The sequence below is a fragment of the Ceratotherium simum genome, chromosome 18, assembly GCF_057802395.1.
Source record: "Ceratotherium simum simum isolate JZ-2026a chromosome 18, ASM5780239v1, whole genome shotgun sequence".
Taxonomy (NCBI): Eukaryota; Metazoa; Chordata; class Mammalia; order Perissodactyla; family Rhinocerotidae; genus Ceratotherium; species Ceratotherium simum.
In genome coordinates, this window is record NC_141917.1 from 57,811,818 (window position 1) to 57,839,682 (window position 27,865).

General features: G+C 48.0%; 2 protein-coding genes and 1 long non-coding RNA gene across 6 annotated transcripts in view; 1 reads left to right on the top strand and 2 right to left on the bottom strand.

The window, feature by feature from the left end:
- Positions 1-1,003, bottom strand: part of SIN3B (SIN3 transcription regulator family member B) — a 43,421-nt gene extending 42,418 nt beyond the window's left edge. For all 3 annotated transcript variants that reach the window (XM_087443630.1, XM_014781764.2, XM_087443634.1), the window contains exons 1-2: positions 880-1,003; positions 532-638 (exon numbers count right to left, since the gene is read on the bottom strand). In XM_087443630.1, coding sequence (XP_087299756.1) covers positions 532-638; positions 880-984 — 212 coding nt within the window. In that variant the 5' untranslated portion in view covers positions 985-1,003. The remainder of the gene's footprint in view (positions 1-531; positions 639-879) is intronic.
- On the top strand, positions 476-27,254 carry LOC147914658 (uncharacterized). Of its 2 annotated transcripts, XR_015555145.1 has the most exons (3): positions 479-617; positions 24,733-24,797; positions 25,929-27,254. It is a non-coding gene; the product is annotated as an uncharacterized LOC147914658 (long non-coding RNA). The 2 variants fall into 2 exon arrangements; XR_015555146.1 differs by lacking the exon at positions 24,733-24,797 and having other exon boundaries at positions 476-617.
- NWD1 (NACHT and WD repeat domain containing 1) overlaps positions 5,177-27,865 on the bottom strand; it is a 65,584-nt gene continuing 42,895 nt past the window's right edge. Inside the window, exons 13-19 of the mRNA XM_004422992.3 lie at positions 25,815-26,087; positions 18,759-18,849; positions 13,845-13,999; positions 11,882-12,158; positions 9,745-10,295; positions 7,652-7,757; positions 5,177-5,551 (exon numbers count right to left, since the gene is read on the bottom strand). Coding sequence (XP_004423049.2) covers positions 5,250-5,551; positions 7,652-7,757; positions 9,745-10,295; positions 11,882-12,158; positions 13,845-13,999; positions 18,759-18,849; positions 25,815-26,087 — 1,755 coding nt within the window. The 3' untranslated portion in view covers positions 5,177-5,249. The remainder of the gene's footprint in view (positions 5,552-7,651; positions 7,758-9,744; positions 10,296-11,881; positions 12,159-13,844; positions 14,000-18,758; positions 18,850-25,814; positions 26,088-27,865) is intronic.

Sequence of the window (27,865 nt, forward strand, 5' to 3'; positions counted from 1 at the left end):
AAACACAGCTAATGTACTTTTGATCCTTTCTACGTGCCAGGTCTCTTACCCGGCGTTTTATGCACATTATTTCCAGCAGGCCTGATACTAGGGTGAGGCAAGGGAGGCACTCATCTTGGGGATAAGATTTAAGGGGGAGAGGGAGCCAAAACATTCAATAATCAAGATGAATGACATTTTAATGCAGTGCGTGGAAAAAAATCAAAATTAATTTTAAAAATTCTCGATGAACAAAATTCATTTAAAAATCAACATTTTGAGTTACAGATGGGATCCGACCCTGTGCTTGCTGGACCCGCCTCCGTCGCCTCTCCCCGACCCCTGCCCTTCTTCCAGGAAGCCCCACAGCAGCTCCACGAGGGAGGGAGGGGCCTCTCCAATCTCCTTTTCTAGAAGGAACGGAGGCTCCGAGAGGTTCGACGACCTGCGCAAGGTCACCGGGCTGGGGGGAGCGGGGCTGGGGGCTCCCAGCCGGCTCGATCCGACTGCGGCCCAGGGCGGCCCCCCAGGCAGGGAGGGGCCCGCCGGTACCTCTGGCTTTTGAACTCCTTCATGATCTCCAGGAAGCCGTTGTAAGTGGCAGGGTCGCTGCCGAAGCGGATCTTCACCTGGTCCAGGTAGGTGAGGGCGTCCTCAACCTGCGGGGAGAGGGAGGGTCCCAGTGGGTCCCGGTCGGCGGAGGAAGGGACGAGGGTCCCTGGGGGGGAGGGGGTCAGGCCGGGCCTCCGAAGGCCCGAGGTGAGGGGTCCGGGGGTCCGGGGTCCTGGGCTGCCCAGAGGGGAGGCCGAGGCGGGGCCGGGCGGGGCCCGGGTGAGGAGCGCCGGCCTGGGGGGGCCGGACAACGGGATCCCCCCCCGGGAGGGCAGGGGCGCCACTCACGTGCACCGGCAGCTTCTCGTGGCCCGCGGAGCCCGAGCGACCCCAGCGGGCGCCGCTCAGCCCCCGGCCCGCGGGGCCACCGCCGCCGCCACCAGTGTGCGCCATGTTGGAAGTCGGAGCCGCGGCTCGCTCCGCGCTCCCCCCCCCAGGGCCGGCTGCGCATGCGCAGGCTCTGCCCCGGAGGCGGGGCTTGATGACTTTAAGGAGGGGCGGGGCTCCTGAGGACTTCGCTGTGGGATCTTGCCCCTAAAACCGAAATACTGATTAATGCGGTATACAGTTTATACAGCACGGTTGGGCAAAGCAAGACCTGCTGCCTGCATTTGTCCGGCCCCGCAAGCAAGCTTAGAATGGTTTTTACTTTTTTTTTTAAGTTGGAAAAAATCCAGAAGACATTATTTCGTGACACTTGGAAGTTCTATGACATTCAAATTTCAGTGTCTGTATAATATAGTTTTATTGGCACAAGGCACGCCCACTCGTTTACGTGCTATCATCTCTGGCTGCTTTTGCGCTACAACAGCAGGGTGAAGAGCTGTGACAAATCCTAAGATCTGCAGAGCCTGATATATTTACTAAAAAACGTTTGTGGACTTTTTTATGCAGTGCGTGGAAAAACCCTGTGCTTTATAGGGTTGATGTGACAATGGGGTATGAGCACACAGCACCCTAACACAGGGTCCTGCGCGGTGAAGTTTTGCTGAATGGCTCTTGACTTAGTCTGGCTCCTCCTATCTTCACTTCCCTAGTCCTGACCCCATCGCTTCCCCACTAGACCAGTTCAGGAGCCTCTTCACCAGTTTTCCCAGCCCCAGTGCTATCAAGAACTGAGATCGTTCCACAACTGCTTCCAAACCTCCAAGGTCTTCCTTTTTCTTGTGAGAGAAATCTAAGCACCTACACACAGCACTGAAGGCCATAAGAACCTGACCCTTGTGAATTTTTTCTTGCAGAATTTCCCACCCAAGCAAGCTGCCCTCCCTATCTGTGCAGAACCTCCTGCCAATGCCTGCCCAGCCTGGCTACTCCCTGGCCCCATGCATCAGCACATACCATTTCCTTTGCCCTCTTCTATCTCTTCATCACCCAGAAAATACCTAAACATCCTTCAAAACACAACCCAAATGTCCCCACCTTCAGGAAGCTACCCCAGCCCCCCTTTGCCCTCCCACAGTTCCTTGTACATCACCTGCATTTTGTGCTTCATCTCTAACACAAATTCCTGATACAGAGCCACATCAGTGAGCATTTATTAAAGGAATGAACATTCAATCAATGACAAAATGGCATCTCTTTTTGTATGTGAAGAGGTGCAGGAAAGCTGAGTGTACACTGGCAATGAGTGCATCATCTGCCAGGCGCTGTGCTGGGCTGTCAGGAATAGAATGGCAACCAAAACTGACAAGGCTTTTGCCCTCATAGAGTTTTCAGTGTTTCAAGAAGGAGAAGAATCAAATAATCACACACACAAATGTAAAGTTTCAACTGTAACAGACACTTCAAAGAGAAAGTACAAGTATAACAGTTACCACGTTCCAGTTACTATGGCTGTATAACAAACCACCCCAGATTTAGAGCCTTAGAATGACAACAACGTTCATTTTGCACTCCAATCTGCAATTTGGGCGGGGTTGGCAGGAATAGTTCATCACTGGCCCCTTGGTGTCAGCTGGGTGGCTGGGACTGGAGCCTTCTGAAGGTTTATTCACTCCATCTTTCTGTCAGTTGCTGCTGGCTGTAGGCTGAGACCCATGCTGGTGCTGTTGCCAGGAACACCTACATGTGGCCTCCTCACGCAGCCCCAGCGTCCTCAAAACGTGGCAGCTGGGTTCCAAGAACAGTCATCTGCGAGGAGGGAGTGAGCCAGGTGGAAGCCACGTTGCCTTTTCTGATCCAGCCTCGGAAGTCACGCAGAATCATCTCCATTGCAATCTTTGCATAATGACCATTACAAAGTCCCTCCCAAATTCAAGAGGAGGGCAAACAGACTCTAGAACCTGGGGAGTGGCCAGGTTCTGGAATAGTATGGGAGACAAGAAATATTGCCATGACCATTTTTGGAAAATAGCACCTGCCACCCGGGGGACTTGAGCCAGTCTAGCAGGGGATGAGGAAGCCTTCCCAGAGGAGGTGGCATTCTAAGTGAGATCTAAAGGATGCATATGCATTCACCATGAGAAAAGTCAGAGAGAACAGCTGTGCAGAGGCCCTCAGGTGGGAGGGAGTTTGGCACATGTGAATAACTTAAAAAAAAAAAAAAAAAAAAGACCAGTGTTCTCAGACTGCAGAGGAATGGGAGGGGGAGAGAGAGGGTGCAGGATAAGCGTGGAGGGGCCAGCGAGGGTAGTCCACTCATCCTTCTGGGACGAGTGAAGGCTTTTGGTCTTGGCATTTAGCGCTGGTAGAAACCGCATGGGTTTAATGCAAGGAGCTGTGAGAGCAGCTTTGAATGTAGAAGCGAATGCTCCAGCTGCTCTGCAGGGAAGTGATGGGAGGGGCGCCAGGGAGGGTGCAGGAAGGCTGTTTCATCCTTTAGGCAAAGGATGCTGGTGGCTTAGACCGGGAAGGGAGCAGTGGAGGTGGAGAGGAGGGGATGGAAGAGAGAGATATTTAGAAGGTAAAGCAGAAATGATGTGGTGCTGGGTGAATGTGCGGGGTGAGGGGAAGGAAGCATCCATGATACTGGCTCCCAGCCCAGGGAGGAATCCTCCCTAGTTTCAGCGCATTCCCATATGAACAGCAGCTAAGGTGGCCCAAACCCTTTGAGGCCACCAGATGTCTGGACAGTCCTTTTCACACTAACTCTGCCTGGCAACCTATCAGTCATTGTCCTGGAGGACCAAAGGCCTGTGTGGGCATCTGACATGCCAACAGGGTCCTCACAACAGTGCCCCCCTTCCCCAAGGAGTGGATTCTGTTCAAATTTCAAGGACCACTGTCAGTTTTTCATACTTTCCATAGATCTCATATGGTCAGAGGAAGCCCTCAGTCATTCGGAGAACAGGAAACCACAAGCCAGTTCCCTGTGGGCACGTGTGTATGCACGTGTGTGTGTGAGTGTGTGTTTAACATGTGGACAATGGTACACATACATTTTTCATTCTTATTTTTATAAAGCATAAAAAGTTGCTAAGTTGAATTTTTTCCTTTACTATTCTCATCTACACAGATTAAATTGAACACCTTAGAGTTGACAGTTTGGATAGACCAAACTGGAACACAAATTTCCTTACCATTTCACAGATTTAATGGCATTAAGATAAGACTCGCAAGTAGGTCTTTCGTTGGACGGTATTTTAGCAAGGTTGAGAGGACAAGATCAAAAGATCCTATTTTGAACTAATCTAAGTCTTCTCAGGTGGTAAGCTTTATGACAAAAATCTCTAAAGCCCAGAATCACGTGTTGTGGCAGAATTCTAAGATGGGCCCAGAGAGTCCCACCCCTGGTGTGCATGCCCCATCTGATCCCCGACTCTGGACTGAGATTAGGGCGTGCCACATGGCAAAGGTGAAGGGATTTTGCTCACCAAGTGCACAGCAACCGTCTAGGTTACTTGCTGGCCACTGTGGGCATTTGAGTGTGCCCCCCGTAGAACAGAGGGTCACGCTTCTGAGACTAAAATTGGAGTGAGGTGGTCCAACAAGGATTGGGACAAGAAGGCTCGAGGTTCTCACTTCTCAGAACTCTTGAACCTTGGGGCTTGTGACCGTGAACAAATAATAGCTACCTCTGCAAGGCTCAGTTTCCTCATCTGTAAGATGGAGCAGAAGCTCCTGCCCTCCCTGAAGTATGGGCAGTGATAAGGATCAGACCACAGTACCTGGTGTGTTATAAAATGTAAAGCTCTGTGGTCCACATCTGTGGTTTGGTTGGTCTCATATCCATCCATCCCTTCACCTGGTGCCAACATGCCAGCTTCCCTCCCACGAATAGCCTCTCCTGTTCCCAGTCCACATAGCCCAGTGGTACTGACTTCATCCTCAGCCCTGGTGGGCACTGGGTCAGGCCAGCCAATCAGAGCACTGCATTCTCCCAGAGAGAGAGAGTGGTTCTGGGATGGGTGTATGAGCCAACTGGGGCCAAGAGACTCCGGGCCAGGACTTGGGTTCAGACTGTTGGGAAAGGGAAGCTCTCTTTTCTACTGAACTTGGAGGTGGAGCATATTGGCCACCATGTCGCTACCCTGGGGTTGGCAGGTCTGTGAATGGAGCCCACGAGGAGGAGAAAGGAATAGAAAGATGGTGAGAAGCGAGGTCTGGGTCACATAACCTGAGGCCTTGGGTCCAGATACACATCAGCATGTACAGTGTCTTGCTTCAGCCAGATTGAATGGGGTAACTCCCCGGAGCCCCTGCCCCATGGGGGATTTCTACACTATCAGGCAGACTTGTGAGCGTTTGTTTGATTTGGATTCATTTCCCGGGGCTCTGCCTGGTCCCGAGTCCTGGAGTGCTCCTGCAGCAGCCGCCAGCTCTTCTCTCTGCCTGGATCTGGCCACCCACACTGCCTTCTTGACGTTCTTGGGAGGGTCCTGCTGCGAGGCTCTTGCCGAAGGGCACTGGAATCGCTCACGGATAAGATAGCCATGCCTGGTGGGGGCAATGAAGCCATTGGGAGTTGGGATGATTCTGTTTACCACAGCGTGGACAAACTGGGCAGCCAGCAGAGTGCCTGTCGGGTGGAGGGCAGGGCACAAATGAGGAGACGGGCCACAGAGATCCAATCTCACACATTCAAGAGTTGGCTGCACAGAGTAAAATCCCTGTCATGCCCCTTACTAGCTTAGTACATCCAACCTTTCGGAGTCCCTCTTGCTTCATCCGCAATATGAGAATGCTAACTGAACCTACCTGTCGAGGGGAATTCTGAAGATTTGAAGATGTCATGCGTGTCAGGTTCTTAGTATTGGTTTCAGCCCAGAGTGAACTCAGGAAATATTATTATTATTGGAGGAGAAATAGGAGGAGAGGTTGTGAACCTGCCCAGGAGGGGCTTTTTTTTTTTTTTTTTGGTGAGGAAGATTGGCCCTGAGCTAACATCTGTCGTCAATCCTCCTCTTTTTGCTTGAGGAAGATTGTCCCTGAGCTAACATCTGTGCCCATCTCCCTCTGTTTTGTATATGGGACGCTGCCACAGCATGGCTTGATGAGCAGTGTGTAGGTCCATGCCCAGGATCCAAATCCATGAACCCCAGGCCACCAAAGCAGAGCGCGTGAACTTAACCACTACACCTCTGGGCCAGCCCTCAGGATAGGCTTTTAAGGCCATGATCCACAGACCTCAGCTTCTGAGCCGTCTGTGACTTTTGCCAGGTATCTTTGCTACACTGTCTTAGACTGCAATGTGTTGGATTACAATGTGTTCAACTCTACCAGATATTCATTCAGCCACTTACTTGCTTTGTGACCTTGGGAAAGTCCCTTAACCTCTCTGAACTTCTGCTTCTTCATTTGTCAAACGGGGATAGCAATGGCCTCTACCTCCCTACCTGTGGCATAAGGGTTCCCTTCTCTATAGGAGACAATGTAGGAAGGTGACAAAGGTGAGCATGGGGACCAGGTAGACCTGCTTCAAATCACAGCCTATCAGTTACTCACTGTGTGACCTTGGGCAAGTCACTCTGTCTTTCAGAGCCGCAGTTTTTGCTCTGCAAAATGGGGTGGCTGTTGAGAGAACTAAATGGCTCAGTGACAGTACCCTGTACACAAGAAATGTTAACTCTTTGGGGCCGGCCCCGTGGCTTAGTGGTTGGGTGCGTGCTCTGCTACTGGCGGCCCGGGTTCGGATCCCGGGCACGCACCAAAGCACCGCTTCTCCGGCCATGCTGAGGCCGCGTCCCACATACAGCAACTAGAAGGATGTGCAACTATGACACACAACTATCTACTGGGGCTTTGGGGAGAAAAAGGGAAAAAAAGGAGGAGGATTGGCAATAGATGTTAGCTCAGGGCCGGTCTTCCTCAGCAACAAGATGAGGATTGGCATGGATGTTAGCTCAGGGCTGATCTTCCTCACACACACACACACATAAAAACAAATGTTAACTCTTGTTAATATGCACTTAGCGTAATATCGAACAGACCAAGAGCCATGGGGTTTTGAAAGCATTTGTCCTAAACAGGCTGCCCCTAACATTTACAGGGCCTGGGGCAAGAGAATGAGTCAAGGCCACGTGCATTAAGACACGATATGTGAAATATGCTCTATCCTCCTACATTGATGGAGGTACCTTCGGAACCACCTGGAAGGTCAGGTTTGGCTTGGGAATTCTCGGGCTTCAGTTCCATGCTGGAGTGTAACGGTGTGGGAGAGCCAGCCCCCAGCTGTTTGTGGCTTGTGCTTCTCTTCCCACACGAGCTCCGTCTTACAGCCCTCAGGACCTCACACAGAGACGTGTGAACCCCCACCCAGCTCACACATCCAGACTGCACGCACACCACCCCATGGCCACCCCCTGAGCCTAGGGGCGCACATACTGGGGGTGCAGTCCAGCCTTGGAAGGATGGACCTCGGGAGGTGGTCCACACTGGCCCTAAAGCGGGTGCGAGGCCAGCTGGGGAGGGAGTGCTGCAGTTCTGAGTACCCAGATCGCGGGTCTAGACGAGAAGGTGTAGCTCCAGGTGAGCCTGTCCCCTTGGCCTGCAGACGCCTCCCTAAGCGGAGGGACCCAGCTAGGGGAGGCCAGAGCGGGGCCTTCTAATGCTCAGGACCCAGGACAGGGCCCTTCTCCTGGTACAAAGCTCAGTCCTGCTGTCCAAGCCCACGACTCACCGTCCAGCACACTCCAGACGATTATGGAGCGGTCCTTCAGGCCGGCATACACAGACTTGTCGTCCTTGGAGAAGCAAGCGCACTGGACTCCTCGACAGTAAGAATTCTGTTGAAAAGACAACGTGATCTTGATTTCAGACTGAAAGGCACCCAGGAGACCAACCTCGAGGCAGGTGTGTAGAAAGCCCGGCTTGAAAGCACCCCACAGGGGTGGATCCAGCGAGAACCTGGAGAGATGGGTAGCGTCAGTATTCCCAGGACCAAAACACATCTTCAGAGAGATTAGATTGAGAGGTTTTGCATTGGAGAGTGGGAATTATAGGATTTAATTTCTTAAAGGACCTCAGATACACAAATATTAGCTATAATTGTGTTTGCATTACTGTGTGCTAAATGCAATATGGGATCCTGGATTGAATCCTAGAACAGAAAAATGGAATTCATTGAAAAATCTATGATCCCAATAAAGTTGATAGTTTACTTAATAATTTTGTTCCCATGTTAATTTCTTAGTTTTGACAAAGGTACTCTAGTCACATAAGATTGTTAACACAGGGGAAGCCAGGTGGGGGGTAGGTAGATGGGAACCTTTGTACTATCTTCACAACTTATCTGTAAATCTAAACTATTTCCGAAATTAAGTTTATTTAAAGACAAAGACAAAAATCCAGGTGTATTTAACTGCTGTGCTGACACTCCCCATCTCAACAAGGCAAAAGATTACTTACACCCCAGGCTCACAGTGTCTTCACAAAAGTCAGTCAGTCAGGTGGGACAAAGGCCTTTTAAGATGAAACTATACCTAGTCTGTTCTCTTAGTTACAAGATCCTCTCCTTGTGTTTATTAACAATTTTTACATCTTGCAACCTACAGTACCACCTTCCTTCTCCATCTGAAAAACTGGGATAATAACACCAACCTCACAAGATTATTGTGAGGATCAAATTATAGAATGATATTTTAATATGTATATTTTAATGTAATGTGAATATATTACATTAAAATATACAATATAGCTCTTAATATTAATACAAAAATTATAATTGTTCCTTAAGAGATGGACAGTGCAAACTATTAGACATTTCGTATGTAAAGCAATCACCAGTTTCCCTCTTCAGACCCTTCGAAGTTGCTGTTCCTCTGCCTAGAATGCTGTTCCACCAGACTTATTTGACCTTAAATAGCAGCCCTTGTCACTCTCTACCCTCTTGCCCTTGCCCTATGTCTTTCTTCAAAGCCCTGTTGCTCACCAGCCCATCATGTATTGGCTGTTTTATTTTTACTTCACGCTTGTTGAGCATGGAGGGTAGATGAGGAGCTCTCCTGGGGACGGGACCACCCCACTGAGCAAAGCAGAAAGGACCCTGTCCTCACAGGGCTCACAGCATCTCCCCACCTAGAACGTGGCTCCAAGAGGTGGGATGGTGTCTGTCCTGGTTGCAGCTGCTTCCTCAGAGCTAGAAAGGGGCCTGGCATAGGAATATGCACTCAAAACTTTTGGGTGGGGGCCGGCCTGGTGGCATAGTGGTTAAGTTCACGCACTCCGCTTCAGTGGCCTGGGCTTCGTGGGTTCGGATCCCAGGCGTGGACCTATGCACTGCTCATCAAGCCATACTGTGGTGGCGACCCACATACAAAATAGATGAAGATGGGCACAGATGGTTAGCTCAGGGCTAACCTTCCTCAGCAAAAAGAGGAGGATGTTAGCTCAGGGCCAATATTCCTCAAAAAGAAAAAGGAAAACTTTTGGGTGAAAGAATGGCGCAGTCAGGATTAGGGTGAGGAGAGTGAGGCAGGGCTGTGCCAGCACAGGATTGATCCTGTCTTTTTTTAAAATGTTGATATTTTGTTCTTCATGGATTTTTGTAGTTGTTTTGATTTTTTTAAACATCACATTAAAATATCTTTCTCCTGATTGCCGAGTTTTTTGGCAGCCCCTGAAACTCTGCTCCCGAGGCGAGTGCCTCTCACTTGCTTCACCCCAGGCCTGACCCAGGCCGATGGCACGTGGTGTGCACTTAATAAATGACGCCTGTCCTCGGGTTCCTGATGCCAGGACCTAGCACGTGTGTGGTAATGGCCGGTCACGCACCGTGTCGCTCAGCTCGAATTTCCACTTGCAGGCCTGCAGGTCCCAGAGACACAGCAGGGCTTCCTCGGAGCCGCTGACCGCCAGCTGCCCGTGATGGCTGACCTCCACGCAGGTGACCTGGCTCCCGTGGGCCTCCAGAGGGAACACTTGGGAATTCGCACACTCGTAAAGGAAGAGGCCGCCGCTGGTCGTGCCGTAGATCACGCGGGAGTCGGCCAGCACGGCCACGCTGGATATGGTCTCAGGCAGCTGGGCATGGAAGGTGTAGGTTGGCCCGTCGATGACGGGACAGGGGTCCCCAGGGCTGAGGTCCAGCACCAGGACGATGCTGTCATAGGCGATGGCCAGGCGCTCCTCACCCTTACTCAGGGCCATGCAGTTGACGGCTCTCTGGGCCTCTGGAGGGGGGATGCACATCACATCCCGCCTGGAATCCAGGGGGAACACCAGGACGGTCCCGGAACTGAGGCCGGTGAAAAGGAGCTTGGCTTGCTCGGCGACCTCCAGACACCTGACCTCACTGGACGTGTCCAGGGCATCTTGTTCCTCACCTGCCACGGGGAGAAGACCACACCAAGAACAGATCACAGGAACGCTCGTTCCACGGTTTCTTATTTTTAAGCATTTTTTAAATGTTTCATTATCCATAATCTTCGACGTGGCTTTTGCAAGTTTCCCTGCTCCCACTCCTGCCTCCCAACCATCTAAGCTTTTAAAAATGAAAATCACATCATCTCACTGCCCTGCCTAACACCCTCCGATGACTTTTCACTCCCTCAAAAAAATGTGCATGCCTTTGCACAGTCTCCGAGGCCTCAGGTGACCTCCCAGGCCTCATCCCAAAGTTTGCTTTACGAACTTCTGTAAAAGGCCAGAGAGCAAATATTTTTGCCTTGCAGGCTGTATGCTCTGTGTTGCCACCATTCAACCCTGCCGTTGTAGCCCCCAAAGCAGCCCCAGACCAGATGTAAGTGAATGGATGTGTCTGGATTTGGCCCTCCGGCCTGAGTTTGCAGACTCCTGTCTCATCCTGCACCACGCTCCACTTCTCTGTGTCCTGCCTCGCCCACAGCTATCAGGCAAGCGCCTTGAGAATCTAATTGTAACTTTGTCTGACTTGCTCTGTGCCGACCCCCAGAGCCCCGCCCCGTGGCTGGCCCTAAATAGATGTCTGCCAAATCCATGAACCCATGAACTTGAGAGTGAATTCTTTTCTCCTATTATTTTATCATTAATATGGAATTTCTATATCTCCATCTCCCTACTGAGGATGGCAGCAGATACTGTTGGTGACACACCGAGACCCAAGGCTGCCCACTGCCGTATTCTTCTCTCTCAATTCCTTGAGAATTGCCTTTGGGTGAAGGGAACCCCTTAACTGGAAATGCCTGGAGGGCTATGCCCGCCCCCCACAAGGATGGCACTAGGCCAATAAGGGGGTACAAAAGGCTGATCTCCTGGCTTTCAGATGGGACAATTCTGAGGTGGAGTTCATGCTCCCAGGCTCCCTGTGGGATCAGGCTGAGCCCACCTTCTTGCTCAGTCCTTCCCCTGCCCAGCCTGCTTCCCCACCCCCTCACCTTCTGCTGGGAGCTCCCCCTACACACCACTTGTGCAAATAGCCCCATCACGTGCCCTGCTTCAGGGAACCTGCACTAAAACAGGGATTGACAACCAGATTATCAATTGCCTTCAGCTAGAAATTTATAAAATCAAATCCTGTTTTCTATTAGCCACTGATGGTTTGTGCCCCCCTCCCCCCCGATTCATATGTTAAAATCCTAACCCTTAGTGTGATGTGTTAGGAGGTGGGCCTTTGTGGGGTGATGAGGTCACAAGGGTGGAGCCCCAAGATGGGATGAGTGCCCTCATAAAAGGTACATGAGCTTGTTTCCCTCTCTGCTGTTGGCCATCTGAGGATCCCATGAGAAGATGCCGTCTAGTCGGCTCTCACCAGATACTGATCTGCCAGTGCCCTGATCCTGGACATCCAGCCTCCAGAACCGTGAGAAATAAACGTCTGTTGCTTAAGCCCCATGCCCCCCAGTCTATGGTGTTTTATTATAACTCCCAAACAGACCAAGACAGAGGCTTCAATTCTGACCCACACAAATGACCACGCTTATATCTTACAAACCTTCTGCCAAGTCCCAAATGGTGACTTTGTTTTTGTCCCCAATTTTGGGGAAGTAAACGTAGCCTCCATTGTGTGACACCGCAGTGAGGCCGGTGCGGTCCAGAAATGGGGTAGAGACCCGCGGCTTCTGAGTGTAGCTGAGATCCCAGACTTTAAAAGACGAGGACTGCTGGGAAGCAGATGCCACCAAGGCCCCACCCCGGGCCAGCAGGCTCACGGGGGCCCCGACACCTTCCAGGATGTCCAACAGGGTCCCCTGCTCTGACAGACTCCACACCTGAGGATGGAGAGCAGAGGGGCAGAGCTTACTTCTTCCTCATGCTGCTGTAGCTCAGAAATATGCTTCAGCCCATTTGTCTGCCTGCGGTGAATTCCTTCACATCTCCCCACTCCTTCAAACTTCCCCACGTCTCACCATCCGCTACCACAGCAGTTCTCAAAGTGTGTCCCAGGGAGCCCCTGGAGGGTACCCCCAGGCCTTTTCAGGGTCTACAAGAGCAAACCTATTTTCATAATAATTCTAAGATGGCATTTGCCTTTTCCACTCTCTCTTCCTCTCACAAGTGAGCAGTGGAGTTTTCCGAAAGCTATGGGACATGTGGTATCACAACAGATAGGAGAATCAAATATGCAAATCTAATTGTCTTCTTAAGCCAGACAGGAAAGAGGTTTGCAGAAATGTGAAACAATGACCTCTTCTCATGAGCTTTTTTGTTTGTTTCAGAAAATACAGTTGTTTTCATACAAGTATGCTATGATGTTGATATGTCATGTTAATGAATTAATGGATAAGTGTTTTTGGATTTCCTCATTTTTAATTTTTAATATGGTAATTCTCAAGGTCTAGTGGTTAAGATTCGGTGCCCTCACCCCCACGGCCTGGGTTTGTTTCCCAGTCAGGGAACCACACCACCCTCTGTCGGTTGTCATATTGTGGCAGCTGCGTGTTGCTGGGATGCTGAAAGCTCTGCCACCAGTAGTTCAAACACCAGCAGGGTCCCCCATGGTGGACAGGTTTCAGCAGAGCTTCCAGAATAAGACAGACTAGGAAGAAGGACCTGGCCAGCCACTTTTAAAAATTAGCCATGAAAACCCTATGAATAGCAGTAGAGCATTGTCTGGTAGAGCACTGGAAGGTGAGAGGATGGTGGAAAAAGACCGGGCAGGGTCCTGCTCTGCTGTCCACAGAGGCACTAGGAGTCAGAAGTGACTCAATGCCACTAACAACAAAATTATTATCAATAGATACTAAATGCAATGCAGGATTCTGGATTGGATCCTGGAATCAAATAAAAAGGACATTTGTAGGAAAGCTGGTGAAATGGGAACAGAATCTGCAGATCAGCTAATACTATTGTCCCCAAGTTAATTTCTTGGTTTAATAAAGGGATGCAGGTATGGTGAGGTGTTAACGTTGGGGCAAGCTTGGTGCAGAGTAGATATACACATGTGGGGGACTCTAGGCTGTCTTTGCAACTCTTCTGTAAATCCTAAAATTATTCCAAAGTAAATCATTTGCTAAAAATATGTAAAGCAAAATGATATAACCCACATACACAAAAGCTCTTTGGGGTCCTCAGCGATCTTTGAGAATGCAGAGGTCCTCAGACCAGAACGTTGGACAGCCGCTACCTTATTGTACACTTTTCTTGCCAGCTTTGAGAACTCTGAGCTTAATGGGAATTTTCCTCCTCTCTTCCCAACCCTGCTCCACCCTGAAGGCCACAATCCTCCCAGCTGTTCAAGTTCAGTGAGAATGCTATCTCTTCCATTGAATATTTTGGTAATTCCCCCCCAGGTCTGCCCCCGAGTCCCAGGACACCTCCCCCCATCCTCCCTGCCTGCTTTGCCTGCACTACTTTTTGTGGATTTCTGTATTTTGAAGCCAGAAGATCCCTAAAGAATCATACTCTCTATTGCGGAGGCAGAGGTAAGGGTGATGGGCCCTGAATCTCCCCCTCACCTGAATGAGTGCGTCCCGGGACCCGGTGACAATCAGATTGTTCTCAGGACCAAAAACGGCTGTCTCCACTGTGTCCTCGTGTTCGAGGTCAGTGGCCATGAACCGGTGAAAGCCCCTTGAGTCGGCCAAGAATACCCGCACGGATCTCCCAAAGCCTGAAACGGCAGGGCCTGGTATTAACACCTTTCATTTTCTGAAGACCTCGAGAGGAATCCAATTCAATTAACACAGATTCTTTATTGAGCAGCCACCATGAGCGAGCGGAAGGAACACATGGTGAACAAGCCCGATACGGCCCCTATCCTCACACGGCTGACAGTTACAGGGGTGTGACAACAGCGGTCAAGACTCTCAAAGACAACAGTGAAGTTTTTTATTGTCACAAGACTGTGAGTTTCCAAAGAACTGAGACAGCCTGTTCGGGCGTATCATGGTATCCCAGAACTCAGCACCACGCTGGAGACAGAGTGAATATGTTTTTTTATTTTGTTTTGGTGAGGAAGATTAGCCCTGAGCCAACATCTGTGCCCATCTTCCTCCACTTTGTATGTGGGTCGCTGCCACAGCATGGCTGACGAGTGGTGTAGGTCTGTGCCCGGGATCCAAACCCACGAACCTGGGCCACCAAAGCAGAGCGCACCGAACTGAACCACTGTGCCACCAGGCCACCCTCTAAATATGTTTTGAAGATGGAAGGAAGGAAGGAAGGAGGGGAGGAAGGAAGGAAGGAAAATAAAATGGTTACAAGTTTTTTTGAGGCACGGCAGTCTTTTTAATTTGGGGTAGAAAAGTGAAGGGAGGGTCCCAGGCCTGTTCTGCTCCCCCTGGGGCTTACAAGGGTCCTCCTACTTCACAACCAGAGAGGTACGACAGACCCATTTTAGGCTGCAGAGCTGCGAACTCCTTAGGGAACAGGCAGGTGACGTCAATGAGTGAGGCAGAAAAGTGGTTATAATTTGTAATAAGGGCAATGAAGCCTTGGGACTGGCTGCAGACAGAGACACACACAATGGAGAAGGCCCTGTGAAGACAGAGGCAGAGACTGGAGAAATGTGGCCACTCAAGGAATCATACGGCAGAAGCTGGAGGAGGCAAAAAAAAAAAAAGGATTCTTCTCTGGAGCCTGTGGAGGGAACACAGCTCTGCCAACAGCACGATTTTGGGCTTCTGGCCTCTAGAACTGTGAGAGAAGAAATTTCTGCTGTTTGAAGCCACCACGTCTGGGTGGTAGTTTGTTACAGCAGCCCCAGGACATTTCAGCTGGTTAGAGAGGGACAACTCTGCTCAGTGAGTCATGGGTTTGCATGGACCCCACTCAAGTGGACACCCTATGCTTGCACAGAAATTATTGCTTACAAGATAGACAGGCCATCAATTCTTCTCGATGTTCAGAAATAAGTTACTATTGGTAAGTAAACAGGCATTCACCATCATATCTGAGGGTCAGAGTTGAGCCTGACTGCGGATTCAAATCCTAGCCCCTCCACTTATAGCTCTGTAACCTCAAGCAACGTAATTTCTTTGTGCCTCTGTTTCCCCATCTATAAATGAGAATAATGAAAGCACCTGCCTCCCAGGGCCATCAGGGTGTAAAGGAGTTAACACACGTACATTGCTTAGGACAGGTTCTGACACATTGTCAGCACCCAAGTATTAGCTACTGTTATAGGTTAAGTCTCACACTGAAGGGTTATGGTGTGAGTCTCTGTGCTCTGCACCTCGCATGCATCATCTCCATTTAGCCTCCTGACAACCCCTGGGTCAAGTCTGGCCAGTGGGAAGCTGGGGGCTGAGAGTCTGTCTTATTGCCTCTCCACACCCTCCATGGAACTGCTTTTATTGAATTGTACTTGACTATGAGGCTCACATGGAAGGATGTTATAGAAAACTGATGAAATGCACCAAATTATCTACTGTCCATGGATATCTCCATTACATTCTTATGCAGCAAAGGATTAACTCAGCAGGCCTGAGTTGTCCTCACCCTGCACATGGAAGAAATTTGGCCCTAGCCCAGCTCCTGGGAGGGGCCCTCTAAGCCGTTGGAATGTCCTGCCTGAGAAGAGTGTCTTTGTTTACCTGAGGCCTCAGGCCACACTGGATGGTCTGTGCTCACAGTGTGATTTAGGGGGGAGGTTTTGGGACATGCAGTGTCAGCTTGACCTCAAGGGGGGCTGGAGACTAAGGTCAGCTGTGCAGGTGGTCAGCCAAGTCTACACAACCAACCCCCAGTAAAAATCCTGGACGCTAAGGCTGGGGTGAGCGTCCCTGATTGGCAGTACACCATGTGTGTTGTCACATACAGTTGCTGGGAGAAGTAAGTGCTGTCTGCACGACTCCACTGGGAGAGGGCACCTGGAAGCTCCTGCCTGGTCTCTTCTGGGCTCTGCCCTGTGTGTCTCTTCCCTCAGCTGATTTTAATCTGTATCCTTTTGCTAAAATGAACTGTAATGAACTGAGACTGTGAGCATGAGAGCTTTTCTGAGTTCTGTGAGCCCTGCCGAATCCTCAAACCTGAAGGTGATCTTGGGGACCCCTGAACCTATTTATGAATTCTCTTTATGACACTTGAAAGAAATCCTTGCCTGATCTTAGCTAAGTCAGGATCAGGGTACATCTCTTAAGCAACAGGTTTGTTCCCAAAACTGTGGATAGGGAAACTGTCCAGGCTCCTTCTTACTGGATGCTAGAAAGAGCCACAGTTGAAACCCAACTGTAACAAGTCTCTAGGTCACTGAGGTCCTCAGTGCTTTTGGCCTCAGATGGCATTTTGTGCCTCTACCCTTGTTTTTTTTCTTCTTTCATCGTATTTCTCATGCGTCATTTTACACATACTTAAGCCACCTAAAATTCTTTTGGAAGCAGGATGGAGGGTATATATCCATCAATCATTTATCAGTCAGTCTTGGAGGATAAGTGTTTATCTACCAGATCTGCATTCTCCAATATGGTCACCACAAGCCACATGTGGCTATTAATGTGGCTGGTCTGAATTGAAGCGAGCTATGTGGAAATTAATAAAAGAAATTGGAGCTTGGAAGGCCTGTAGGAGGCGCTCTCACCCCCATCACACACCATCAATTACACCACACAGGAAGAGACAGATGCCTGCATCTCAGACAGAAAGTAAAACTACTTAACCACTGAAGGAAGATTTCTCTCCTTACCTGGCAGCAGCCCAGACAATGACAAATGCCACAGCTCAGCCAATGAGAAACACCACAGCTCAGCCAATAAGAAACACTGCAGCCCAGCCAATGAGAAATGCCACAGCTCAGCCAATGAGAAACGCTGCAGCCCAGCCAATGAGAAACACCACAGCTCAGCCAATGAGAAGCCATTGCTGCCCTGAGCTGTCACTTTCCCCCAATGGACTTACCTTTAGAACAACCCCGCCCTACTCCCCCTTTTTCTCTGTGAAACCAGCTCCTCTCCATTGTTTTCTGGATTTGCCTATGGTTTGCCAAAGCATGCACGTCCCAAATCGCAATTCTTTTGGCTATTCCCGAATAAACTGGTTTTGAGGGTAAAATAGGCAAATTTACCTTTTAAGTTGACAACTGTAAGTGTAAAATACATGCCAGATTTCAAAATTTTCACACAAGAATTTTAAAAATTAAATTTGTATAATATTTATATTGATTTCATGTTGAATTTTTGGATATATTGGGTTAAATAAGATACATTATTAACGTGAATGCCACCTGTTTCTTTTTACCTGTTTAAATAGGTCATGACAACATTCACAATTGTAAACGTGGCTCACATTTGTGGCTTGTATTACTGAACAGCACTGGTCTAGAGTGTCTTCCACCCCTGGAAATGTCTTTGCAAAAATCAGGCTGATTTTAGGGCAGTGAAAATACTCTGTATGAGACTGTAATGATGGATACATGTCATTATACATTTGTCCAAACCCATAGAATGTACAACACCAAGAGTGAACCATAATGGAAACTATGGACTTTGGGTGATGATAATGTGTCAATGTAGGTTCATTGATTGTAACAAATACACCACTCTGGTGGGAGATGTTGATAATGGGGGAGGCTGTGCATATGTGGGAGCAGGGGCGGTACCTGGAATTTTCTATACCTTCTGCTCAATTTGGCTGTGAGCCTAAAACTGATTTCTAAAAAAGTATTTTTTAAAACATATCAGTCTGTGGAGCATCTGTTGGTTACCTCTGCTGGGAAGCCTTCCCTGATTGCTTTAGATTAAGGAAGGGAACCCTGTCACATGCTCCTAGAGACCCTGATTCTTGTCTTGTCATAACACCAACCACTCTTTCTTGTGGCTACCTAATTGTCCCCACCTTTCCTGCTAGCCTAGAAGCCCCTAAAAGCAGGGGTTGTGTGGGCTGGCTCACCACTGAGTGTACCCCATTCTCTAACCCAGCCCGCCTCTATCCCTGTGACTGTCCAGCAGAGAGAAACATTTCCATTTCAGAGATAACAAACCAGAAGCCCAGAAAGGTTAGGAGATTCGCCCAGAACAGGGGTTGGCACACTACAGCCCATGAGCCCAACTTGACCCACCACCTATTTTTATATGGCCGATGAGCTAAGAAGAGTGATTACATTTTCCAATGGTTGAAAAACTCAAAATGAGATTACTATTTCATGACACGTGAAAGTGATATGAAATTCAAATTTCAGTGTCCACAAAGTTTTATTGGGACACAGCCACACCCACTGGAAATCTCATCCATGGTGGCTTTTGCATTACAAGGGCAGGGTGGACTTTCTACAGAGACTGGTGGTCCACAAAGCCAGTGATGGGTGCTATGGGGCCCTCGGCAGAGAAAGTTTGCCAGCCACTGGTCTAGGACTCCTCCATTTCCCAGACCCCTCTTCACTTCCACCCAAATCCGGGCTGCCTCCTCATCCCTCCCCAGTGAGAGCCAAACGCTACCTGCTGCAAGAAGGGACTCGTCTTCAGAGACCACCAGGAACCCCACCGCATCTGGAAGCTTCTCCAACAGAATGTCTCCTTCGGAGGAAACCTGTGCAGAGTCAAGGATGCCCATCAAGTACTTCCACAGGGTTCAGGGTTCACGGTCCAAAGCTTGGATCTGATGCAGGGTTCTGCCACTCACCAGTTCTGTGACTCTAAGCAAATTCCTTAACCCCTCGGTGCTTCAGTCTCCTCATCTGTAAAATGGGAGGTGATACGAGGACCACCCCCCAGGGCTATCATGGGCTAAGTGCACAGAATGGTTCCCCCGGCACACACTCAGCCCTCCTAAAGCAGCAGCTATTATTATTACTGTTGATGTTGGTGTCATCATAACCACTCAGGGACCCAGAGAACATTCTAGCAGCTCTGAAGATCTCAAATAAAATCAAAACACAGGTTGGAGCCAGAGGAAGGCAGCACTGGTCTCTCCATTCCCGAGTTGCAGAAATGAACCAATTTTTGTTCATTTCTAAGAGGAAGGTTCGTTCATGAATCCTGATTCTCAGCCTCAGTTTATCTACTGATTTTTGAGTGCCTGCCTGCCACCAGGCCCTGCATCAGACGCTTTATGTTCATTGTCTCGCTGAGGAGGAGCAGGCAGGACACGTGGGTAGCCCAGGAAAGTGAGTCATTTGCACCACTTCAAGCCAATATTTAAAAAATATTTGTTCAACATTTATTTAGCAGGGGCAGGAGAAAGTGAAAGTTTTCATGGCTGTTACTGCTGATTTTTTAAAAATGTGATTCTTTTAAAACTTAAAAACATTAAACAGTGATACTCTATATGATTAAAAAAAAAAGAAGAGGCCAGCCCCGTGGCTTAGCGGTTAAGTGCGTGCACTCCACTGCTGGCGGCCCGGGTTCGGATCCCGGGCGCACACCGACGCACCGCTTCTCCGGCCATGCTGAGGCCGCGTCCCACATACAGCAACTAGAAGGATGTGCAGCTATGACATACAACTATCTACTGGGGCTTTGGGGGGAAAATAAATAAATAAATAAAATTATAAAAAAAAAGAAGAAAAGAAATATCCAGAGCCCACCATGGACATCTTTTCACCTTCTCTGCCGCTCTTCCTTCACCCCAGAAGGGACGGTTGTCTACGTTTGCATAGACGCACGTTTACATGAACATCCTTCTTGGCGTAATCCATCACAGACATTGCTCTGCAAGTTATTGTTTCCACTTAATGTGTCCAGGGGAGTGGTTCTCGACCGGGGGGGATTTTTCCCCCCAGAGGACACTGGGCAGTGTCTAGAGACATTTTTGGTTGTCAAGATTGGGGAGATACTCTGCATCAAGTGGGTGGAGGCCAGAGATGCTGCTAGACATCCTACAATGCTCAGGACAGGCCCCCACAGCAGAGAAGGACCCAGCCCCAAATGCCAACAGTGCCCAGGCCTCTCGTAGCTGTTTAGGCATCGGTCCTACAGCCAGACTGCTTGAGTTCAGATCCCATCTGTGACACTCCTCAGCTGTGTGACTTTTGACAAACAACTTCCCCTCTCTGTGCCTCAGTTTACTCACCTGGAACATAGAAATAAAGGCAGCAGCTAGATTTTAGCATTGCCTTGTGGGTTAAGTAAGTTAACAGATATAAGGTCCCTGGAAAACAACGTAGGACACAGTAAGCACTGTGTGAAAATTGTTATTGGCCTAAAAGTACCTCTAGCCCAGGGGTCAGCAAACTCTTCCTGGAGTGGGCCAGATAGTAAATATCTTAGGCTTTGCGGCTATAGGGTCTCAACTTTGCCATTATCACGCAAACACAGCCATAGACAGTATGTAAACAAATGGGTGTGGTTGTGTGCCAATAAACTTCATTTATGGACACTGAAATTTGGAATCCATAGGATTTTTACATGTCAGAAGATATTATTCTTTTTAAAAATTTTTTTCAACCATTTAAAATCATACAACTGTTCTTTCAGCTTGCGGGCCGTACAAAAACAGGTAGTGGGCCAGAGTTGGGCGACCACTGCTCAAGCCTATCTGGTTTTTTTATAGCTACGCAATGTCCCATAGTACAGAATTCCCACTGAACTACTTTCCTAGGTGCAGACATCGAGAGCAGCAGGTATTTTGTCATTACGCAGAGTGCTGCAGGAAATACTATCATCTAGGCTGGTCTCATTTTAAGTGACGGGTATATTCCTGAAGATCTCAGATAACACAAAACATGCCACATCTGAGAGAAGTTTTCCCCCAGGACTGATGAAGGGCAGTGGGTCCTGCCAGCTACAGTGCTGCCACCAGCGACACCAGTGTAAACACAGCCACCATTCATGAGACACTGAACACGTGACAACATTTTTGCATTCTCCCTATTTCAAATTTGCACATAAAATGAGACTGAATACTTTTATCTTATTTCAAATTTACCCAAGTCAAATTCACATAAAACATAGCCACGCTGTGCTTACATCTGTGTGCACACGTGCAAGTATTCAGGATAGGTTTCCGGAAGCAGAATTGCTGGATTCCGTGGGAATGTGACCTTAAATCTTGACAGACACTGCAAGATTGCTCTCCCAAGGGCTTCACCAATTTACACTCCCACAAAGAAGGTAAAACAGTGCCCAAGGAATGGATTTTCTTTTTATAAAAATATACTTTTATGTTCAAAATAAGAGCTCCATTACATGCACTTTGTTGAACCAGATAATTCTTGAGAGGTTTATAAAAAATCAACATTTAGGTAATAAAATAAAGCTCCCGTTCCTGGTAAGAGCATCACTTCATGCATAAATCAGTTCCAAAGTTTCGGTGAATTGCAACGATGGAAGGCAGGTCACAATCGGCTGTCTGGGCTCAGAGTTAGTGCCTCTGTCTGGAGTTGCCCCTTGCAGCTGGCACATGCGACCTTACAGTTGTGCTCATAAGAAGTGTGTGCATGTGTGTGTGTGTGTTTATTTCTATTAGAGCAGGATGGGATCCTATTTGCATTTTAAAAATCCTTCTTGTAAGTTTCATGTTATTTCAACACCAGACTCTTGGTTGACTTGTGTGTGACCTTCCTTTCACAGGTGCATGCAGATCTAGCGGCTCTCCATCTTGAGTTCCACTTGAGCTTGAATATTTCAGGGTCGGCTTGGATAAGAGAGATGGCTGGGTGCCACTCAGGAACTTTGGTGCAGGGGGACTGGTTTTCCTGGGATCAGATGTTTCCAGTCTCTGGGTACTTGCTTGCTCAGCCTCCTCCCCCTTTGCTCTGACTTTCATAGGACACAGACAGCTTGGAGCTCAGCTTCGTCTTCCAGTCGCCTCTTCTGATGCTCCTCTTTCATTCACTGGGCTTCTGTCTCGTATGATATCCCTTCAGCCTGAAGAACTGCTTTCCAGCATTTTTTGTATACAGATTTGCTGGAGACAAATTTTCTCAGCTTTTGTTTGCCTGAAAACGTTCTTATTTTGCCTTCAATCTTGAAGGACATTTTCACTGGATACAGAAGTCTCAGCTGACAGGTTTTGATTTTTTCTTTCAAGTTGCAGATGTCATTCCATTGTCTTCCGTCCTCATTTCTGATGAGGAATCGGCTGTAATTCTGATCATGGACACCCACTGTACATAATGGGTCTCTTTTCTTCTGGCTGCTTTTCAGATTTTTCTCTTTATCTTCAGTTTTCAGCAGTTTGTTTATGATTGCCAAAATATAGTTTTCTTTCTTTTGGCCCTGTTTGGGGCTCTGTGAGCTGTTGGATCTTTGGGCTGATGTCTTGCGTAAATTTTGGAAAATTCTCAACCATTATCTCTTGAAATATTTCTTCTGCCACGTTCTCTCTTTCTCTCCTCTCCTTCAGAGACTTGGATTGTCCTCTAAAGACTAATGTCTAAACACCTGGCATTGTCCCCCAATTCTCAGATGCTTTGTGCCTCTTCCCCTCATTGTTTTTCTTTCCTTATATTTACGTTTGGGTAATTTCCATTGTCTTTAATTCACTGACCTTTCTCTGCTGTGACTAATCTGTTCTTAAGCCCATCAAATGAATTCTTCATTTCTGACATTGTCTTTTTTGTTTCTAGCATTTTTATTTCATCTTTTTTTATAGTTTTGATTTAAAATTTTTGAAATTCCCCATGTGTTCACACGTTATCCACCTTTTCCACTATTTACCATAAATATTTTAAAGTTCTTGTCTGATCGTTTAAAGATTTGAGTCATTTGTGTGTCTATTTCTACTGATTGTTTTTGCTCTTAATTATGGTCCCATTTTCTTGCTTCTTTGTGTGTGTCATAATTTTTGTAATATAGTAGACATTGAATTTACATGCTCCTTCCATTGGGCTTCTAGTGTGGAGGGGTCCAAATCCATTTAATCTGTACTTCAGCTGGGCCTGGGCTTGATTCCATCTTTAGTTGAATTCGTTTACCAATGTCTTCAAATGTTATGGGTTATCAAACCTTTCCCTCCAGAAGAGCTGGGATCTGAGCACTAGTGAGATTCCAGAGACCCCTTCTTCCTTACAACCCAGCTACCAGTTTTCCAGATCATGAGATAGCTCTCTCTACAGCCTGACCACCAGTTTTTGGGGTGCTGGAGGTTGTCCTCCAGTCCTGCCTGCAGATTTCTGCCCCATTTACATTTCACCAGGACTCTGATTTGAGTTCCTGCCAGAAACAGATACTGAGGATTGTACTTGAGTGCAAGGAGTTCATTTGGTTGTTGACCCAGGAAACACCAACAGAGAGTGGAGAGTGGAGACAGGGAAGGGAAGGCAGCCAATCAGTGTGGTTCATCAAGCCAGTTACCATTGTGGACAAAGAGAGCTCCGTCCTGCTGGAGGTGCTCTGGGAGAGAGTGTAGAAGGTGCTTCAGAGCTGTTCCCACAGAGGGGCCAGGAGCTGGGTAGTGTCTACCAGCTCCACCAGTGTTGGGTGAGGCTGCTCCCAGGAGCATTACCACAGGGGCCAAGCGTGCTGAGGTGGGGGTAGAATCAGGAGAAACACAGCCCAGGGCAGAGCTGCAGGTGTGCAGTACTCAGCTGTAGCCTGCGTGCCTGATGTTCAGCTGTCGATTGCCAAGGCATCCAGGTCAGAGACATCCATCTTGAACAAACATCTGGCCAGCTGTGGGACACAGCTACTAGCAAAACAACCAGATGAGGCATTAGGCTGCCCCCACCCACATAGGTCCCTTTTTCGGAAAGCCGGGGTAACTCACTGCTTGCATGACCCCGCTTCTCCCTCCTTGTGCCCTAATTTCTGCTCTTAAGCTTTAAATTAGCCAATAAAGAATGAACCTGGGAAGCCCTAGACACCTCACCCTCAGATCCTAATAAAGACGGAGCCCCAGGTCCATGCTTTCTCCCTCTCTCTCTACTCGCAAGCTCACTGAGTAGCCCTTGGGCATGCCGTGAACCCTCCAGGACCTGTGAGTGATAAACCTTGTTCCTCAAAGTTCCCTGGTGGCTTTTGCTGAAGTGTATCCTGCCATCATCATAAGAACCACAGGGCCGGCTCAGCCACAAATCGGGACCCCAGTGGTGGAAACGTCTTTGGAGCTCCCTATGGGTGATGTGTGCCTGGGTGAGCACCATAGGCGTTCCTAATCGAGGGCACTACCATCAATAGGCTTGGGACCAACAGAACAGCAGCCTTCAGGAATAGAAGATTAGCCCCTTCAGAATTGAGGGCATGGGATGGGGCACCAATAGTGAGGTATGCAGGGGGAAATCTTAAGTTTAACTAGCGCCATATTTCAAACTCAGTCCCCAACCCCCACTGGTTGGAAGCCTGAGCTGGTGCCCATGTGTCCATCCCGTGTCCTGGCTCTGGATGTAGGTGCCATTTTTCCTCTATTTTACATATGAGGAAACTGAGGCTCAAAGAAGAGGTTGAGCCAGCCCAAGAATACAATGAGTTAAAGGCAGGAGTGAGGTTTTGAAACTCAAGTGTGTCTGACCCCCAAGTCCAGGTTCCTTTCTAGGCAGAAGGATATTACTGAAGATGATCCATGAATGAAGGAGCAAAGCTAAACAACTGAGAGACCAGGTAAAAGGGCTGGGTGGTCTTCCATTGGTGTGTTTGGGGTCTTGACTGCTCAGGGAGGCCGTGGGGCTATGAGATCCAGAAATGTGGAGCTGTGGGATGGTAAGGGAGGCCGTATTCCCCACCCCTCAAACTTCGCCTTCTCAGTAGGGCATGGAAGACCCTCTGTGACCCGTTTCCATTCCGCCTCTCTTTTCCCTAAAATGCCAGGCATGCTTCTACCTCCCCACGATCATACCCACTATTCCCTCCATCTTCCCTTTTCCATCTTGGAAATCCTTCTTGTTCTAAGGCTGCCTCCTTGAAGGAGCTTTCCCAGATTGCCTCTTTCAGGAGTATCTTCTTCTTCCCTCAACTTAGAACACACTACTTCTACCTCTACTGAAAACAGACTCTGTTCCTTTTAGTATGACTGTAAGTTATGGGCAAGCCCATCTCCCTCCCTGGGCTGAGTTCCTTGAGGGTGTGGTTGGATTCTTATACTTCTTCAGCCCCTCCAGTGCCCGGCGTGGTGCCCTTATTTCTGAACCTACAACTCCTTATATAACTTGCTGTTGCTGTGCCCTCCATATCCCCTCAACATTCTCCACGATTCCTGAACAGTGTGCTTACTGTACACGTGCAACTTTGCACCGGGCTGTGGTTTTCTCGATTGCCCTCTCTCATCTCGCCAGCACGCTCGGCCCCTGTGGTAATGCTCCTGGGAGCAGCATCACCCAACACTGGTGGAGCTGGTGGATAGTACCCAGCTCCTGGCCCCTCTGTGGGGACAGCTCTGAAGCATGTTCTACATGCTCTCCCAGAGCATCCCCAACAGGACTGAGTGCCAACAACTGCCCACACTGGCCAACCCCCAGGAGACACCAATAGAGGTTTCCTGAACTGCACTGAATTGCAAATCTTGAAGCCAGTGCCATTTATTAAAAGATCGAAGGTGAGATGGTTTCTCCCAACTTCTCAGACATCTGAGCACTTCTGAGCCCAGTTAATGTTGGCATCCTATTCCATAAGGTTGCTTACCAAAGAGAGGGAGCCCTTGCTGAATCCAGTTACCATCTTCCCTTGCTTCTGGACCGACACCCCACAGGTGGCTGTTTCCTCTCTGATGCTGGACAAATATTGTTTCCTCTGCAGCTTTCCCGTGGCTGAGCTCCACACACTGACCACGCCGGCCTTGGACACCGTCAGCAGTGTGGCCTGGGCAGCCAGTGATGCCGTGCACACCCAGGGGTCGGAGACATCGCCTGGGATACGGAAGACTGGCTCTGCAGTGTCCAGGTTCCAAGCAGTGACCTGACGGAATGAGGAGAAGGAAGAGCCACGTCAGTGGGCAGGTTTTCCAGCATTGAATGCAAGACCTGTTCTTTTTTATAGTTCGTGCATTTTATTTTCAACATGGCGTCAGTTCCAAGTGAAGGCAGGGGAGGAGGTATTCTGGACTGGATCCTGAAACAGCAAAAGGACATTTGTGGAAAAACGGATGAAATCCAACTAAAGTCTGGAGTCAGGTTGATAGTAATTATCAATATTAATGTCTTAGTTTTGACAAATGTACCCTGGTTATATAAGGTGTTGACATTAGAGAAGGCTGGATCAGGGGCATATAGGAACTCTTTAAATCTTTAAAACTTTTCCATAAATCTAAAATTGCTCCAAAATAAAAAGTTTTAAAAATAGAAAAAAACCCAGCTATGCCATGTGCATTCACATCTGTGTTCATGACAAATAATTATTGATTAAAGCAAGTTTCATGTTTAGCCTCACCAAAAAAAGTATCTTTTTATCAGCAGTTACCATTTAAACAGTAAACATTTGCTCATTAATTCTACTTCTGGGGTTTACTCTAAAGAAATAAGGAGAGATACACACAAGATATATGTATAAGGAAAGTTATCTCAGTTACTTGAAAGTGCAGAGAACTGGAAACAACCTCTATTGTTTGTTTCCAGTTAGAAAGGATTGGTTAAATCAACTCGAGTGGAGCTGTGCAGGGGTCTTCTGAAGTCACTAAGCATGCTGCATTTGAAGAACGTTTAAGGTTACGGGCAAATGAAGATAGTTTTATAAACTGCATATATGGTTTCATCCCTGTTTTGTTTTAGACACACGCATACACACCTGCACACGTGCACATACCTGCACACACGCACATGTACCTGCACACGTGCGCACACACCTGCACACGTACACACACACCTGCGCATGCACCTGCACACGTGCACACCTGCACACACACATGCACACACACCTGCACACGTGCACACACACCACATAAAGCAAAATCACATAAATCGTAACAATGTGACTTCTGGGATTATTTACTATTGCTTATTATTTCTTTACTGTACTTTCCAAACTTTTGCTGATAACAAAGATAATTTCTATCCTCAGTTTTGAAATCAATCAACACCTCCCTCATATTTAAGCCTGCACAGTCCAATAAAAATACAATGCAAGCCACATGTGACTTTGAATTTTTTATTAGCCACCTTTAAAAAGGTAAAAAGAAACAAGTGCAATTTCAATAATATATCTTATTTAACTCAATATGTCCAAATGTTAGCATTTCAACATGTAATCAACATAAAATTATTATTGAAAGGTTTTGCATTATTTTTATGACACTAAGTCTTTGAAATCTAGTGTGTATTTTATACTTACAGCACATCTCAATTCAGAATAGCCACACTTCAAGTGCTCAATAGCCACGTGTAGCTGGTGCCCACCCCAACCCCCGCCCCGGTACTGGACAGCATAGCTTATAAGCTACCAATATTACTTATGTTAACAACCACCAATTACTAATGAAATATGATAATTAATAGCTACTAATTATTTGTGATAACTATAAGTATAACACCTAGCCAAGCACTATGCTAGGTGTTTCACAGTCATTATCTCACGAGGTAGATGAAGAACTGAGGCTCAGGGAGGTGAGGTGACATGACCAAGATCATTCAGCTCGTAAGGGAGTCAACTGGGAGTTAGATATAGATTTTCCCCTGTGCTTTTAGTGACTAAGCTTTAACCCATTATTCTATTCTGTGTCTTTATTGATAAAACAATCTGAT